The sequence below is a fragment of the Epithele typhae genome, assembly GCF_022376455.1.
Source record: "Epithele typhae strain CBS 203.58 chromosome Unknown BXZ73scaffold_32, whole genome shotgun sequence".
In the NCBI taxonomy this organism is placed as follows: Eukaryota; Fungi; Basidiomycota; class Agaricomycetes; order Polyporales; family Epitheliaceae; genus Epithele; species Epithele typhae.
In genome coordinates, this window is record NW_025954223.1 from 1 (window position 1) to 17,396 (window position 17,396).

At 61.0% G+C, this 17,396-nt stretch overlaps 5 protein-coding genes across 5 annotated transcripts; 1 reads left to right on the plus strand and 4 right to left on the minus strand.

Annotated features, from left to right (window-relative positions):
- Positions 1–50: 50 nt before the first annotated feature.
- Positions 51–481, minus strand: BXZ73DRAFT_102409 (CDR ABC transporter-domain-containing protein; the record flags this gene model as incomplete). Its single annotated transcript, XM_048015223.1, has 3 exons — positions 51–268; positions 313–384; positions 437–481. Coding segments are annotated over 3 exons (335 nt in total), but the record flags the coding sequence as incomplete, so codon positions are not given.
- Positions 482–521: 40 nt separating this feature from the next.
- Positions 522–2,955, minus strand: BXZ73DRAFT_102410 (P-loop containing nucleoside triphosphate hydrolase protein; the record flags this gene model as incomplete). Its single annotated transcript, XM_048015224.1, has 9 exons — positions 522–630; positions 681–700; positions 766–1,316; positions 1,368–1,609; positions 1,698–1,927; positions 2,002–2,144; positions 2,206–2,420; positions 2,554–2,689; positions 2,775–2,955. 9 exons carry the CDS (start codon positions 2,953–2,955, stop codon positions 522–524), a joined length of 1,827 nt encoding a protein of 608 aa, XP_047876706.1.
- A 2,849-nt stretch (positions 2,956–5,804) lies between these two features.
- BXZ73DRAFT_78370 (P-loop containing nucleoside triphosphate hydrolase protein) lies at positions 5,805–10,406 on the minus strand (the record flags this gene model as incomplete). Its single annotated transcript, XM_048022867.1, has 8 exons — positions 5,805–6,404; positions 6,428–6,642; positions 6,697–7,000; positions 7,037–8,126; positions 8,161–8,512; positions 8,554–9,548; positions 9,640–9,756; positions 9,808–10,406. 8 exons carry the CDS (start codon positions 10,404–10,406, stop codon positions 5,805–5,807), a joined length of 4,272 nt encoding a protein of 1,423 aa, XP_047876707.1.
- A 1,966-nt stretch (positions 10,407–12,372) lies between these two features.
- BXZ73DRAFT_90621 (Cupredoxin) lies at positions 12,373–14,790 on the minus strand (the record flags this gene model as incomplete). The annotated part of the gene is made up of 11 exons (XM_048025699.1): positions 12,373–12,447; positions 12,544–12,646; positions 12,771–13,021; positions 13,078–13,159; positions 13,214–13,395; positions 13,451–13,899; positions 13,955–13,993; positions 14,044–14,080; positions 14,131–14,215; positions 14,346–14,635; positions 14,683–14,790. 11 exons carry the CDS (start codon positions 14,788–14,790, stop codon positions 12,373–12,375), a joined length of 1,701 nt encoding a protein of 566 aa, XP_047876708.1.
- Positions 14,791–15,510: 720 nt separating this feature from the next.
- Positions 15,511–17,247, plus strand: BXZ73DRAFT_78372 (phosphoesterase family-domain-containing protein; the record flags this gene model as incomplete). Its single annotated transcript, XM_048022868.1, has 7 exons — positions 15,511–15,724; positions 15,801–15,950; positions 16,003–16,071; positions 16,121–16,152; positions 16,205–16,235; positions 16,297–16,398; positions 16,454–17,247. The coding sequence occupies 7 exons, from the start codon at positions 15,511–15,513 to the stop codon at positions 17,245–17,247; spliced, it is 1,392 nt and encodes a 463-aa protein (XP_047876709.1).
- Positions 17,248–17,396: the final 149 nt, after the last annotated feature.

Genomic DNA, 17,396 nt, shown 5'->3' on the forward strand with positions numbered 1-17,396 from the left:
GCCTTCTCCTCGTCCGCGGTCCCTCCTCGGCGGCGGCGACGACGTCGGACTTTGAGCCGCGCTTGAAGAGCATGACGCTCGACTCGCCCGCGAGGCTCTGGTTGAGCTCGGTGAGGATGAGAAGGAAGGAGATGAAGCCGACGCCGAACGCGATGAGCACGCCGAAGTTGCGCCAGACGTGGTCGTACGTGTACGAGTACGCGAGCTCGACGTAGCGCGCGCCGGATACGGTGGACGAGCCGGGCTCTGACCCAACGGTGGTGCAGACCTGGTTCGCGATTGTGATGTTGGCGTAGGCGGGCCCTGCGGGACGAGCGTAGAGCACTCGGCGTGGATCGCGTGGAACTCGTTGGCCATCATCGCCTCGAAGCCATACCGGAGGGGCTGTGAGCGGAGAGTCAGCCTCAACAAGCAAGAGAATGAGCGACTAGCATACGTTAATCCAGGTGATCCATTTGAGAGCGCCGATCATATAGGGCATGGGATCGAGTAGCCGGTGTACAGGACAAGGATGAGCGTGCTCAACCGGCGAAGGCGGTGGCAGGAGCCGGGCTCTTGAACGCAGCGGCGAGCGCACGGAACCAAGCCTTCATAGTGACCGTGTTCGTAAACGAGAACAGGAAGAAGATGCTGCACACAGTCAGCCGGTGAAAAATATCGCCAGTGCAGAAGTCACTCACAAGAACTGCCCGGCAGTCGCCTGCAGGCCGACGAGGAAGTAGACGAGTACGACGAAGACGATTGGGTGATGAACGTGATGGGCACGTCCACGAGCGTGAGCGCGAGCCCTTCCACGAACGGGTGGTACATCGCCGCGCGGCTCTGTCGGTGCACGATCGGCCGCTGCGCGAAGAGTGCGGGGATTTCCGCCATCGTCGAGAGCGCGGCGAAGAGGAGCGCGAAGAAGATGACACCGCCGCGTGAGAAAAAGGTGACCGAGGTGTTGTTCAGCCGGAGGAAGACGGTGCCGACGATGATCGCCTGGAGGACGAAGGAGGCGAGCATGATGACCTGCGCCGCGATCCCCCCTCGGAGGATTTGCACACGTCGGCGCATGAGCGCGCGCGCCTGCATGGGTACGGAGACGATATAGGGCGACTTCTTGGGCGCATGGCGCGCATGCTCCGCGCGCACCGAGTCGCGGTAGTGACGCGCGCGCTCGGGCTTGCCGACGAACGCGGCGTGGTAGGCGTCCATGTCCTCACGGTTCACGCCTGCGATTTCGGACTTCTGGAAGTGCGCAACAAACTCGTCCGCGGTGCGCGGGACGCGGTTCTCGTAACCCTCGCGGATGATGCGGCCGTTGGGATCGGTCACTGCCGGTGAACATTAGTCACCGTCACACAGAAACATCAAGAATGATGTACCGGCGACGAGGAAATCGGCAGTGGTTTGCCGGTTGGCAGGCTCATACCCCATGTCGATGAAGTACTGCCTGGCTAGGTTCGCCGGGCCGTAGTAGACTTGCTTGCCCTCATAGATGACGCACACCTTGTCGAAAACTTCGTACAGCTGTTCGCCAGCCTGGTAGATGGCAACCACAGTTGACTGCCGGGCAATGTCTGTGGAGATGCGCAGTGCCTGGACAAATTCAAGGGCCGTCGAAGCGCTGGAATGTAGGGCATATCGTCAGTCACGTGCTATGCATCGTATTGACCACCTGTGGTTAACGACGATTGATCGGAGGTGACACTCACTCGAGACCACGGGTCGAGTTGTCCCAGCAGTTGAGCAGGCTACGCGTGGCAAGTGCCTCCGCGATCGACACGCGCTTCTTCTCACCGCCGGAAACGCCACGGATCGACGCGTCACCGACGAGGGTGTTCTTGACGTGCCGGAGGCCAAAGACGGTCTCGAGGACCTCAGTGATGTGCGAAATGCACTCCTCGCGTGTCATATTGTCCATGCGCGTGCGTGGCGTCCGAGTCTCCGCCGCGAAGCGGAGCGTTTGGTCGACGGTGAGTGTCGGGAAGTGGACGTCGTCCTCGGGCAGTACTGGACGTCGCCGCGGTAGTGGTGCTCGATCTCCTCGGGCGTGAGGGAGTCGTACCAAACGTCGCCAGTGACGGAGTGGTACTCTTGCCGCTGGTTGGCGAGCGTCTTGAGCAGAGTGGAGCAACCGGAGCCGGGGCGACCGAGGACGACTGCAAGGCGTTCCGGTCAGGAACGCGGCACACGGAGTGACGAAACAAGGCGAATACTCACGGAGCATCTCTCCGGGCCGGACGACACCCTCGAAGCCGGAGAGGATGTCGCGGGTCGCGGGGTGGAGAACGTGCTGGAAGTTGCGGACGAAATTGATCGGGTTTAGCGCCGATCCGAATGTCTGCTGGTATGACGCCGCGGCGCCGACGCCGACGACGTGGAGGTTCTTGAAAGTGACCCCGATCTCTCTCCGCTTGATGTCGGACGCGTCGAGGCTGTGAGTGGAGGTGAGCTCGCGCGGTCCACGGTCCACGGCCGGCGAAGTGGTGCGAGCGCCAGCGCAGGCGGGATGCCGGTCTGCGAGGCGCGCGGCGACAAAGCAGCTGCAATCGGGATCGGACGACGTACCGCTCGATGATGTTCCGGAGGTTCTTCTCGAGGTCGAACGGCGCGCCGTCGGACGCGAGGGTCCCTCGGACGAGGCTGTATGCGTGCTCCCGCGGGCGCGCGCCTTGTGCGACGCGGAGGGGATGGCCTGCTGCGACTGAGAGACGCGCGAGAGGGTGCGGCGGAGCTGTTCGACGCCCTCGGGGTCGAAGTGGCCGATGTCTACATGAGATCCGGCGGACTGGGCGCGGTGGAGGGGGTGGGTGGGAAGGAGCTCGGGGCATGGGTGGCGACGACTGGTGAGGAGGGGGCGCTGGGGCTGTCGGAGGCGGAGTGATGGCGGGGCTGTGCGAAGTCGGCAGGGGTAGGGAGCTCAGGGACGTCGTCGCGTCCTAGTTGGGACTCGAGCTGGCGGTCGGCCATGATGGGTGGGGGGAGGGGCTGGGGGAGTGCGAGCTCGAGCGACCATCGGCGAAGGCGAGGGTGGATATATGCACTCGAGGAGAAACACGGCGGGTAAACCGACGTTGGTGGTGCCAGGTGCAGCGCAGGCGCTGGATCGAGCCGAGGCTCACGTCAGCGCGACGCCGATAGCGATCTGCTGCGTCGCCCGATGATCGTCTCCCATGGATATGCGCCGACACCGTAGCGCCCGTCATCTCTGCTTACTTCCGGCGCTCCGGCTGGCCTCCCCTCCTCGCACGCAGCCGGCATGAGCAACGCGCGTCGGGCGTGTTGTATTCGCAGACACAGCTCCTCCGCAGTCTGCCCTCGGCGTCGCGCACACAATACGCGAGGCACATCGCCAGTCAGCGTGCCCGCCGTACTTACGTGCTCGGTGGGGGCGCGACCTCGGACGACAATGGCGCGAATCTCGCGCCGCGGTGCGCGGACATGTATACCTCTCGTGTGCCTGACAGCCTGCGAAACTCACATCACTGTCGGCAGCCCGAGCGGTCGCATCTGCATCAGCAGCCGCCCCAAACGTCTGTCCTGAAGGAAATCCACAATCATCTCGCACCCCCGCCTCAAGCGAGCAATTGTCCGTGACCGCGCGGCATCGCCACTGGTCCGCTCTCAGTAACCAGACTGTAGACCGGCAGGCCCTCAGACGAACATCCGGACTCGGGTGCTTTGCGGCGCTACTCGCTACGACAAGTACTACATGTTGGCGCAGTGCCGAAGTCGGATTTAACGTTATGTGAGTTTCGGCGACGAGTCCTCAGGCCTTAAACGTTAACCCCGGCCGTTTCATCCCTAGCGACGAAGCGCACCCCACGCGCTCCTACAAGCGGCGACGACCGCAGCACCGCGGACATAATGGTAGCACACCAAAGGTATGTGTAAACGGAATGTGAATGCTCCCGTCTTCCTCATACCACTTCAAGGCTGTCGTAAACGTGGGTTCCCAACAACACGCACAGCAGCTCTCCACAAACACATGCTTGTCTGAGAAGCCTCTGAGTGGCTGCGCTGTGCGTTCTCCCCAACAGGCTTCAGCGCGCGTACACTCCTCCCCAACGGGCGATTTTGAATGTCGCACACAATCACGAGTGCGTACACTGACCTGTTTTCCAAGCCTAGAATAGAACGTTCTCCGATGCGGTGCCACATTGAGAAGACGCCGAAACCCCCGATCAGAACGAGGTCATACAGCAGTACACGAAGGCACCCGCGGCGTCCGAAACATAACGCCGATTGAGTGCACAGCCCCCTCCCGGAGTCCGCCCCGGACACGTCGCCGCGGCGTGTCCGCCGCCCGGTGGCAGCAGCGCGTTCGTACTCGCCAGCGATCAAAGCATTTGCAATAAGCGCAGAGTCGAGTCGGGATCGCGATGCGGCATTGCCCCGCGCCACGAATCGCGGGTGCGCTGGCGAACATCGACCCGATGGACGAAGTGACCGTGCCGCCGATGCGCCGTCTGCTAGTAAATCGGACCAGGCGTGGCGTTCGTGCCATGCCTCAGCCTCAATCGCGAAGTACACGTAGGATTGTCGTGCGAGGGTGGCGTGATCGTCCCATTAGATACTACTGCCGTGTTCGATACCTGACTCCCAGAAGCTGCGATGAACACCGAGCAGTAGCCAGTTGAAGTTCGAGCGAAGAATAAAGCTTACCAGTACGTACCCCTCCCATGTGGCACACCGAAGCACCAAAGCACCTGGCCTCAATGATGCGAGGCCAGACCTAGCTGCAACACGTACGGACCGGCAAGAAGCACTGACGCGTCCCTCCAGACCGACGAGGGGCGAGTGTCGATCGCGCCACGACGCATGCGTCCTCGAGCCCACATCCAACGGCCGCGTGCTGACGCGGCCATGCATGCCCCACGCTGCGCCATCGGATCGGATCGCCCACCGAGTCCGCGCAGAGCGAGGACACGCCCGGGATCGGAATTTCGCTCCTTTGTGGGTCAAGCCCTCGATCCGCGCTGTATATGTGCTGCGGGTGCCGGCGGTGGCGGTGGGTGACAGGCCGATTCCGGAATGTGCGACCTCGGAAATCGGTAAACGCGGTAAGCAAGCGGTAGGGCGGAAGGATAGTGAATGTGCAAGACGGCGCCTCGGCCTGAACAATCAAGGGGGGAGATGTTGGCTAATTAGCATCTGCTGAGTATCGCGTAGTACGGCTCAATCGGGATGAAGCTCAGTGGATCGTGACAAGCCTGCCTTTGTAATCTTGAGGGACATTCGGCGAAGCTTGGATAAGTCGGCGGCACTCATGTTCGCTGAGTTGCCGACGGCTTTCTGAAGTTGATAGCTAGTCGGAAGTTGCACATCAATGGTCTGGTTCTTCGAAGACCAAGCCTCCCGTCAAGATGTTTGAGCGCTCATCCAATGGGAATGAAGCCATGGGCGTCTATACCATAGTCAAATATTATCTTATCTTATCTCCAGGAAGTTGGTTGGATTGAGGCAATGTAGTTGAGAACATGCCGATTGCCAAAAGACGACAGATAGCAGCCTTTGTCTTCTCGAGGATCACGCGCACACCAAAGTTAACAATCATCGAAGCCATGAATCATTGCAGTCATTACCTAGGTCGATACAGTGGAGGTGATAATGTTACAATGAGTCGTGAAGCGGGTGCTGTGTAGTAATCGAAGGTCGAATGTAGCGGTACGTGAATAGGGAGGGCGTGTGGTAATGAAAACGTGCTGTGTGTAGAGAGACGGTGCTACAGTATCCGGGAGCGAGAAAAGAAAGAAACGGTCACCAGACCGATAAAGAGAGAGAAGAGAGAGCGGAAAGAGACAGAGAACGAGTCGAGTCTACTCCCACTCGCCCCCGCGCGCGAGCTGCGCAAACACCCCGCGGCGCTCGACGAGCTCCTCGTACGTGCCCGCCTCCGCGATCGCGCCCCCGTGCACGACCAATATGCGGTCGCACATGCGCATCAGCGGGAGCTTGTGCGTCACGACCAGCGTGGTGCGCCCCCGCCGCGCGTGCCGCACGCTCTCCATCACCGCCGCCTGGTTCGCGCCGTCGAGCGCGGACGTGCACTCGTCGAGGACGAGGATGCGCGCCGGCCGCGCGAGCGCGCGCGCGATCTGCAGCCGCTGCGCCTGCCCGCCCGAGATCAGCGCCGCGTTCTCGCCGATGAGGGTGTCGTAGCCCTGCGGGAGGGAGGTGACGAAGTCATGGACGTTCGCCGCGACGGCGGCACGCTCGACGTCCGCGCGGGACAGGAGCGGGTTGCCGTACGCGATGTTGTCCGCGACGGAGGCGTCAAAGAGGTGCGGCTGCTGGCTGACGATCGAGACGTGGTTCCGGAGGTGGTGGACGTCCGTGGAGCGCAGGACGTGCGGGCCGATCGCGACACATCCCGTCTCCGGCTCGTACAGGCGTTGGACGAGCGAGGCGAGAGTCGACTTGCCAGAGCCGAGGCGCCGACGATGGCGACGCACTCGTTCTCCTTGATCTCGACAAAGAGGTCCTTGAGGACGGGGACATCGGGGCGCTCGGGGTACGAGAAGGAGACGTTGGTGAAGGAGATGGGGCCGGAGAGCTCGGGGGTAAGGATGCCTTGCGACTCGTCGGTGGTGGTGAAGAGCTGGAGGAGGCGGTTGAAGTCACGAGTAGCGTTGAGAGACTTGGTGATGCGATGAGCTAGATGGAATGATCAGCGACGGCTTCTCGGTGACTCTGAAACCAGGTACTCACTGAATGCCATAAGCTGAGACCCAATGGAAACAGAGAAAACGACCAGCTGCAGCGTCTGGATCATCTGCAGGTACGAGTACGTGCCGTTCGCGATAAGGACTGCGCCGACGTAGAAGAGGAGCGCCTCGGCGAGGTAGATGAGCGCGCTCGCAACTCCGTACGTGCAGCCCTCAACGAACGCGCCGCGGACACCAGAGCTGTGCGCGGTGTCGACAGCGGCATCGAACTTCTCGCGGAACGCCCCTCGAAGCCCATCGCGCGGATAGCGCGGACGTTTGAGATCGCCTGTGCGCGTCGTCAGCATCTAGCGAATATCGACAAACGGGTAAAGGACACTCACGTCGTAGTACTGCTTCGCCACCTCCTCGCGCGCGCGCTTGTTGCGCATCTCGCACTTGGACACGAGCCCGGACTGGAGAGCCATGACGCCTGCGAAGACGGGCGCGATCGCAAAGCCGACGAGGGTGAGCTGCCAGCCGCGGACGAGGGCCCAGATGAGGCCGACGCCGAGCATCGCGCCGACGACGAGTGTCTGGCCGAACACGCTCGCGATGAGCGAGCGCGCGTCGTCGCCGTCCTTGATGAGGATCTGCACCAGGCGGGCGGATGAGTTCTCGGGCTTGTCGAACCACTTCTTGTCCTGGCCGAGCACGCGCTTGTAGCAGATGTTGCGCAGGCGGGTGACCCAGGCCATCGCCGCGTTCTCCATGAGGAAGATCTTGAGGCCAATGAGGATACCGTCGGTCGCGGCGACCGCGAGGACGATCCCGCCGTAGACGTTGATGATCGAGACGTCACGCGCGCCGATGGAGACCTCGTAGAAAAGCCGGGAGAGGAGGAAGGAGAACACGGGTGTGACCGTCCCGCTAGCAATGCAGATGCAGAGGCCAAGGATGAGGAGCGGCTTGTTGGGGATCGTCGGCCAGATCGCGCGCATGAGGCGGAAGAAGGGAACCTCGACGTCTTGCGTCGCGGGGGCTTCAGCGCCGGCACCCTCCTCCGCCTTCTCGACGACGACGGAGTCGAGCCGGGTCGTGTTCTGGCGGCGTGCGTTGGCGGTGGTCGCGCTGCGCTGCATGGCCGCCTTCTCCTTCTCGAAGGCGAGGTCGTCCTCGACCATCGACGTCACGAACGGCTTCGGCGACGGGTGGCCGCAGAGCGTGGGCGAGGTGGGCGTGAACTGAAGGCTGAACCGGTTGCTGGTCGGGCTGAGAGGCGCGGTGGTGTCGATGGGGGAAGAGGAGAGGGTGTCGATGTGGAGCGTGCGCCGACGGAACGCGGTGTCGGCCTGCGCGGCGGGGACGAAGCGGCTGAGCGGGCGGGACTCGCGGTGGGCGCGACTGCGGGCGGGGGCGTTGTGGGTGAGCTCCACGATCGCGTCGAACATCCAGTTGCCGAGAGTGAGCGGGCGGAAAGTCGAGGGCGCGATGCTGTGGTGGCGGAGCGCCGCGTGCTCAGCTGGACTGCCTCGAGCTCCTCGTGCCTCTCCTCGTCCTGTGCTCGAGGATGGCCTCGATCGGGAGCTCCTCCGCCTCGTCGGCGTCGACGTCCTTCTCGCGGAAGCCACCCTCGAGCTCTTGTGCGTGGGACATCCGGCTGAACTCGCTAGAGAAGGACTCGAGCTCCTGCCGGAAGCCCTGCTCGACGAGCTGGCCGTCCTTGAGCACGTGCACAAAGTCGTCGTCGCCGATCTGAGACAAGTCGTGGGTGATAACAATGGTGGTCATGTTGCGGCGCCAGCGCTTGATCGCCTCAAAGACCAGAATGCGAGAGGTCGCGTCCAGCGCGGACGTCGCCTCGTCTGCGTGCGTCGATCCTGTCAGCCCGAAGACAATTGCGTGGGAGGGCGCGACTCACCAAGAATAAGGACCGTGGGGTTGCGCAGCAACGCGCGCGCAATAGCGAGACGCTGCTTCTGTCCGCCCGACAGGTTCGCGCCGTTCGTGCCCAAAGCGGTGTCGTAGCCGTCCGGGAGGTCGCGCACGAACTCGTGCATGAGCGCCGCGCGGCACACCTTGATGACCTCCTCGCGCGTCACGTCCGCCGGCGCGCGCGCGCTGCCGGGGTACGCGAGGCCCATCGCGACGTTGTCGTGGACGCTCATGTCGAACAGGATGCAGTTCTGGGAGACCGCGGCGATGTGGTGGCGGGTGAAGTCCTCGTCGAGGAACCCGAGTTCCTGGTCGTCCATGAAGATAGAGCCAGACGTCGGCGTGTACATGCGCAGGAGGAGCTGGGCGAGCGTCGATTTGCCAGAGCCGGAGCCGCCAACGACGAACGAGGTCTCCTGTGGAGGCAGGAAGATGGACACGTTCTGGAGGACGGGCATCGTCGGGCGCGACGGGTACGCAAAGGAGATGTCGGTGACCTCGAAGTGGCCGCGGCATTGCTGGGGCTGGATCTTGCGGAACGTCCACGACGGGCGGCGGCCCTTGACGGGCGAGAGAGCGACGGCGCCGTACGGCGCCGAGGACGTCTCCGACTGCGCAAGCGTCATGAGCGCCACCATGGCGAACTTGCCCTTGGTGAGCACGATGAGCTGTGGGACCGCCATCTGGAGGTTGCTGGTCGCGATGAGGCACGCCCAAAAGACGGACATGACCGTGCCGGGGGAGATCGAGCCGTCGCGGACGAGCTTGGCGCCGAACCAGAACGCCTGGACGAACATCGCCATCATCGTGAATTGGGACGCGCCGGTGCTGAGGCCCCAGACGGTGTGGCACTTATTCCCCGCGCGGCGGATCTTCTGCAGAACGCTGTCGAGTTGCTCCTCCTCGTGGAGCTCCGCGTTGAATGCCTTGACAGTGGCGATGGCGGCCACCGCACGGTCGACGAGGGTCGCGGCGGAGGCGCTGTGGATGCGCTCCGCGGCAAGGCGGGGCCCGACAAAGATTTGCGACAGGGTTTGGATGATCATGAGGACGGGACGGCGGAAAGAATGACGAGGGTGAGGGCCACGACCACACGAAGGCAAGGACGAGGGAGGTGAGGAAGGTGGTGGTGTACTGGATCACCATGCCCGCCGCGAGCGAGGAGGCCATGCGGACTTCGTCGGTCTCCCTGTGGCGCCAGTCAGGACACCGCGCGCGCAACAATGGACAGAGTGCTCACCGTGCAAAGTTCGCCATGAGGCCACCAGCGCCGATCGGACCGTCGCCCTCGACGGCCTGAACAGAATCTTCGGAGCCCATCTTCATGTCGAACCAGACCATGTCCTTGCGAGTCACCGCGGTGTAGATCCGTTTGCGGACCGCGACGAGGTTGCGCTCCCCGGTCCAAATCCACAGGCTCGAGGTGAGGCTGCTCAGCGCGAGCGCGCCGACGGCAAGGCCGACGAGCTCGAGCGCCGCGATGCCGACGCCGTGGAGAAGGGCGTGCTTGGCATCTTCGGAGGGGTTCGGGGTGGTAGGGAACGCAGCGAAGGTATCGAAGGACTGGCCGATAACGTAGGTCATGAAGGGGGCGATGCCGCCCGCAATGAGAGAGGTGAGGATGGCGGGGAGGACGAGGTAGAAGAAGTCGCGGCGGGTAATCAGGGAGAAGAGGAGAGAGATGGAAGGTTGTGGTGGTGCAAGTTCCGGGAGGGAGGTGATGGACTCGACCGGAGCCTTGAGGGTGGTCGCGGACTGGGGGTGGATGGAAGACGCGTCGGTCATGGAGGTCATGGAGGTCGTGTCGGTGTCGACGACGAGGTTCGTCGGACGACGCATCTTGGATGCAGAGAGAACGAAGGGAAAAGAGGGACTGGGAGGGGGGTTGAGCCACTGGCGGACCATGGCTTTTGTCGGCTGTTTTGTCTGTTGCAGACAATGGGACGCAATGGCGAGCAGGACAATAGGCCTCTAGACGCCCGCAGGCGACACGCGCGCTTCCCCCACGTGGCGGTCAATTGTGTCCTGCCGAGCGTCTATTGTGGGTCTATTGTCCTCGCCCAGGCACGCGACTTCGCGTTCGCACCGCGTCCCGCCCTCCTCATTGACTGCACAAAGTGGGCAAAGGGCGCGATATCTTCACCCGACGCTTGACTATGTCGGTCGTCACCAGAAATAGTCGCGGCATGGAGGATCTTACTACGGTTTCAGACCAGTCATCCAGGATGGTAGGCGCGCGCGCCGGCTGTTGGTGTTTCTAGGTGAGCGTCAACTATCCAGAAACATAGGGTTCCCCGGTCCGCAAAACCAGATGGGGGTCTCACCTCGATCAAGGCTTTCCAACTAGCAAACCCTCCTGGCACTTCGCGTGGGGACGGCGCGGTTGGACTGAGATTGTGTGCGAGTTTCGGGTGGCCTGCCTAATCAACTCCTGATGCGGCGGCGGTGGAGGTGGACGAGAAGGCATGGGACGGCCTGAATCTTCCGCTGAAGCGTGAGCCAGTACCTCTGATCGGTTATAACACCATGTGTGATGTTCCCATGTTCTACGATGGTCTGCGTCTTCCTGAGTCTGACTGCCACACACATCGATCAATATGCCGTCCGCGCAACCTAGTGAACGCAACAGACCACAGGCACAGAAATCTTATCGGCTTCGGATATGTCTTGACCCGAATTTTGACCACCGTGCAGAGTTCATCCTGTCATGGCCGCGAGATGATTGCCTGTAGCAGAATCAACCTTCAGTCATCAATGCATAAGGATATCTTCAGCGCTTGACTGACCAATCCATCCAGATCAGAGCAGAAACCTGGAGTCAGAGACCAAAATGCGTACAAGGTTTACTCTGGTGATATGCGGTCAGACTCAGTAGGGGGCTCAAAGGAAACGAGAGCCCAGTTGTTATGAGCTCGGGAAGGAGACGCCCGCGCTTCTGATTAGATCTGTTTGTACATCCAGCGTCTAAAGCGTCTTGTTTGTACACCCGACCAGATCACGATCCCGGTTCCGTCCACAACGGCGGAGACATCTGTCACATCTCATAGCAAAATCAAAAGATGACGCCCCGATCAATGGTTTCTGTGGCCTTGAGTGATCTGATGAGGAGATGGGTGATTCCAAGCCCACGAGGCCGAGGAGGTTCTTCAAGCTCAAGTTCGCGCCGATGACGTCACGGAGAGAGATTATGTTAGCGCTGGTCTGGCTCTCTGTCTGAGAGGTTCAAGTACCGTAGTGTTCGTTGACCCGTTCTCGCGCTTTAGAAAGTGACAAAGGTTATACATGCCGCATATCTGCACTCTGCAGAAGTGATTATCAACAGACAAGGTCAACCACGAGTCAAGATCTAGTAGATGGGGGCTGTGTCAGTACTGCGCGCGTGAGTGGGACTGAAGGCCGGAAGAGAAGATCTCACAATGAGTGTAATTAATGAATAATTCAAATTACGATAGATGGCAGTACACGCCATCAAAGGAGATGGAAGGGGATTAATGGATGCGGGGAGGTGGTAGAACCAGATCTCGACTGATCGGGCGCCAGAAGATCAGTACAGTGGCCGAGCACATCGGTCCAAGACGTGCGCAACCTATCCGTAACGTACTCTCGCACGCGCGAGAGCAGCATCCCTCCCGGGCAGATGGCGCGATGGCGTGGTCAAGGTTTCCAATGATACAGACCCCAGATTTGTGGCAACTCGGTCAATCCATAGGAAGACGTCACTTCGATGTGGAAGTCATACCGATAAGCTGTGGAAAACACGAGATCACATCGGCACCAGGATATTGTACATGGGTCGAACACTATCCTACGAACGCGCACACTGATCAAGCATGTACTGCGGGATGTCAAAAGCCGAACTCTGCGACGGCAGCATGTTGAGCTGAGGAGCAAGCCGGCGGCCTGCGGTTGGCGTGTCGCGTGATCAGCATCGCGTATCAAACGCGCACAAGAGAAAGCGAGCGAGCGCGACGCTCACCATGTGCCACTGGATGTGACAGTGGAATGCCCAGAAGCCAGGGTTGTCGCCGACGAAGCGGAGGACGGTCCAGGTGTACGCCGGGATGACGAGCGTGTCGCGTCTACGAGAAAGGCAGATCGGTTAGTCAGTCCTGCGTTCTGCCGGCGCATAGAGACGAAAGGCAACAAAGGACGACGCGCGGCCGACACGAGTCGTCAAACAAACGCCTTCGCGCAACTACTCACAGCATTGGTGTCTTGTCGGTAAGCGTCTGGTTTTGGAAGCGCCCGGCACCGCTTCCCATGATCCAGAACTTGTGCCCATGCAGATGGAATGGGTGGTCGCCGTCGTCGAGGTTGTCAATGACCATGTCGACAACGTGAACTTCGTTGACCGTCGTGATTAGATTCGAGTCGGCGAGCACCGCGGACCCATCAGCAGCTTTGTTCCCGAGGTGCCTGTACAGGCTCGAGGTTTTTTCAAGGGGCTCCCAGGACTGTAGGGTGGGTATGAGCGCCCTAATGGAATCAAACACGAGCATCCGATCCGTACCGTACTGTTGATAAAGGAAAGGAACTGCGAGAGGTAATTGGGGCCGCTTGCGTATTGCATAGAGATGGTGAAGTAGAACGAGCTACATTCGCGGTTAGTCCGTGACGCTGTTCTGATAGAGCACTTTGGCACGCACAAGGTTGAATCCGGCACAGGTTTCTCCCCCACAGGCACAAGATCATCCGTGTTAAGCTCTTGGAGCGTTGTGTCAGCCAGACCTGGCGGGTTGTCCAGCAATGTGGTGTCCGGCATCACGCTGTCGTCGACGCCGTAGCGAATCACCCCGCGGACTTCAGTCTGGACCCCAGGGTTGTCGTACTGGTACGGAAGGATATGAGAGCGTCACAACGCGCATATATGCGGATGGACCCACGGTGAACGCGTCCGCGCGAATCCAGTACGCGCCCGCAGTCTGGTTCGTCCTCAGCAGCACGCTGTATCTCTGTGCGACTGCGACAGACACGCTCGAGACCTCGATCGGGTCCACCGCAGTCCCGTCTGCCTCGATGACGGTGAGAGTGTGGTTGTCAACTGCGAACTGCATCGCGACGAACGAGCCAGTGTTGACGAGGCGAAGACGGTACGTCTTGTTGGCCTCGAGTGTGATGTTGAAGAAAGAGGAGTTATGAGAGCCCCATTGCCCTACGCCGTTGATGGAGCCGCCGTCGGGAACGGGCTCGTTTCCTGGGGTGCCCTCAAGCCCGCCTGGAGTGAAGTAGAGGTTGAGGAGCGCGGGGGAGAGGGTGTGATAAAGGTCTGCGAGCTGGAGCACTAGGTCCCCGTCGTATACTGGGACGGACTCGTTCTTGGAATGCACGACCACTGAACAGAAAACTTGAGCACACAGGGGAGGCGATACGGGCGGAGAGCGACTCACGAGCGCCAGTGATTCCGTCAGTGTACTGCGTTCCCGCATCTATCGCAACGATAAGAAAGAAGCTGCCAGCAAGATACGGAGAAACTCACGGCTGTGCCACCAGGTGGTCCCGACATAGCCGTCGAGCTGCGCGTTTTGAGCGGTCTGGTCGCACGCCATGCGGGGAAGAAACGCACCGTGAAGTTGTACACCATAGACTCGCCCGGAGGTATGCCGCATTGGGTGATGGCCATGCTGCCGTCGTAGAAGTTGGTGTTGCGCCTTGGGACCACCCTGAGCACTAGGCACGCACGAGTTGAAGGGATACTCACTGAAAAAGCCCATGCCAATGGATCGACCTGCACTTGTCCTCAGTCCGGCACAATGCATCAACCGCGCAAAAAGGACTCACGTCGAGTTCGGTAGCTTGTTCGTGACGTTGACCACCACCCTATCGTCCGCGCCCACCTCAATCGTTGGTCCGGGGTACTGCCCGTTGACGACCAACATTGTCTTGTCCACGCCATCCGGGGCCCCGACGCGCTCCTCTACGACGAAGTCGAACGTCCGTGTCTGGGGCGCGGCATTGACGAAGGTGCTGGCGCTGCTGAGCAGAGCGGCGCTGCCCGCGGCGGTCGTGACGCGCGCGAGGTCGGCGGTCGAGTTCGTGGGTACGCTCGTAGATGAAGAGGAAGCGTGCTTCTTGAGGCCGAGCCCCAGCCCAAGCCGAGTGCGAGTGCGAGGACGACCACGACGCCGACTACGGCGGCGATGAGCTTTGTGACACGCCGAGGGGCTTTCTGGGCCGGAGGTGCGACGGGGGTCGCGCTCTTCTCCACCGAGTTGGAGTCGGACATGGCGAGGGCAGAGCGCAGAGGAGAAGCGTCGAACGTGGAGAGGGTGCGCTCCTCCCCAGCATATTTGATAGCAGGCCCGGGCGAATTGCGCGCGACAGCTTCTAATCCGGCGAGGCACCTGAACTATCGCGGACAAGCATCTGACGGTGTCGCGTGCGTGGCGGGAGATGTATGGAGGGTAAGACGGAGATCAATTAGAGTCGCGAACGTGCGCGGGCCATGCGTCCCGAGAGTGATGATGCATCGGCGGCGAAAGAGGGTCGACCAAGGGATTGAAAGCGGTAGCAGGAAGGAAGGGATCCAAGCGCCCCAAGTTCCAAACGCGGCTCGTGGGCGTTCAGTACGGCGTGTGACGTAATCAGCTTCCTTCCACCCTTCCACCACTGCGTCTGGTCCTTGGGCATTCTCGGGACGTGGGCGAGATTCGAGAACGAAAACGTGCATGTGTGGTGCCTGCCGGTTGTATGTCTCGCCCACCAAGACACGACGATGCCGGCGAGCTATTTATAAACGTCGGAGGAGGCTAACGGCTGATGCGTCGAGATATCGACAATGTGAGCACACACGTTTGTCTGTCTTCATGTGCTCCTCTCATCGTCTACGCCCTGCAGGAGGCCCAGATTCCCGATGGACGCGAAACAGATCTAGCGAGGCCACATAAGAAGCCCTCGCCGCCCCCCTGGTCTCTTCGTCTTCGGTCCCGCGACGTCCCGACGCGCCATGCAGTCCAAGCTTCTCGCCCTTTTCGTCGCTCTCGTCTGCGCCACGCCTGCTCTCGCCGCCCAGGCCCAGGTGTTCCAGCCCCCGGCCTCAAGCCCCGAGAGCGCGTCAGGCAACTACACCGGCCAGAGCAACGGCACCATCTCCAACGGTCCTCTCGTCTCTGGGAAGGCCTTCGATAGGTTCATTCAGATCTGGCTCGAGAACACCGACTGTGAGTACGCCCGCATGCTCCCTGTACGCTGAAAACTGACGCGTACTCCCATTTTTCCGCCCTACGTGATGCTCAGTCGCAACCGCCGCTTCGTCGCCTGTGTTCCAGAACTTGAGTAAGGAGGGTATTCTTCTTGATTCCTTCTACGCGGTCACCCACCCCTCCGAGCCCAACTACCTTGCGGCTGTTGCCGGTGACTTCTGGGGTCTCGCCGATGACGCATTTTGTGAGCATCCCATGGTTTTTGTGCATCGAACCCAACTAACCCCTCACCTCAGACCATGCGCCGCAAAACATCTCCACCATCGTCGATCTTCTCGACCAGGGAAATGTCTCGTGGGCGAGCTGTAGGTCGACCAGCGCTTGCCTGTCCACCGTTCTGACTGCATGTCACAGACCAGGAAAACATGCCTAGTGATGGCTTTACGGTGAGCAGCAAAATCCCATCATATTTGACACGGATTTTTGACGCTGCCACAGGGTTTCAACTACACCCAAGCGGACTACATAAGTGTGTCCTCCCCAACGCGACTGCGCACCCAATTTGTGCTGACCAAAGGACCCGCATATAGCCGGTCATGATACCTACACGTACTACGTGCGCAAGCATAACGGTCTCATTATTCACGACTCGGTCGCGAACGTCTCATCACGCGCGCACCGCATCCGCAACTGTAAGTACAATGCACGTCCAAGCCCTACAAAGCCCCTGATTCACACGCGCTGCAGTCAACGACTTTGCCGCCGACCTCAAAGCGGACGTCATCCCTCAGTGGGTCTTCGTCACCCCGAATCTCGTCAACGACGCCCACGACACCACGATCGATTTCACCGGCGACTGGCTCAACTACTGGCTCGTCCCGCTCCTCGGCGAGGCCGCCTTTAACGACAACCGGACGCTCATCCTCCTCACCTTCGACGAGAACGAGACGTACACGGTCAACAACCGCATCTACACCCTCGTCCTCGGCGGCGGCGTCCCCGCGCACCTCCGCGGCACGACGGACTCCACGTACTACACCCACTACTCCGCGCTCTCCACCGTCGAGGCCAACTGGGAGCTCATGTCCCTCGGCCGCGGCGACACGAACGCGACGCTGAACAACGTCCTCGCCTTCGTCGCGAACGCGACCGGGTGGACGAACAACGGCCTCGCCGCCAACGCCTCCGGCATCCCCCTCACGAACCTCACCGGGGACATCCCCGGCCCGCTCAACTCCCAGTTCTACCTCCCCTTCCCGGCGCCGAACGTGAACGGGAAGGGCGCGGGCGGAAAGGGCGTGTTCGTCGCCGCCGGGCTCAACCCCAGCGCGACCGCGGACACCCTCGGCGCGCCGGTGAACCTGACCGCGCTCGGGCAGACGAACCCGTGGTCGGGGAACGGCGGCATCGACTACACGAACACGAGCGCGGGCCCGGCTACGACGTCTAAGGCGTCGGGTGCGGCCGTGACGGTGGGTATGCGCGCGGAGCTCCTCGTCGTCATGGCGGGCGTCGTGCTGGGGGGCGTTATGGTGCTGTAGTGCCCGGCTCGAGACATTTATGTGAAGGTGCTCCCGTGTCACTATGTAATCTCACAGGTAGTATAATGGTTATGCATAATCGGCTCTTGCAGTAGCACGTATGCAACAGTATTAGTACCAAATCAAACGATTCGTGTCGATCGGCGCCT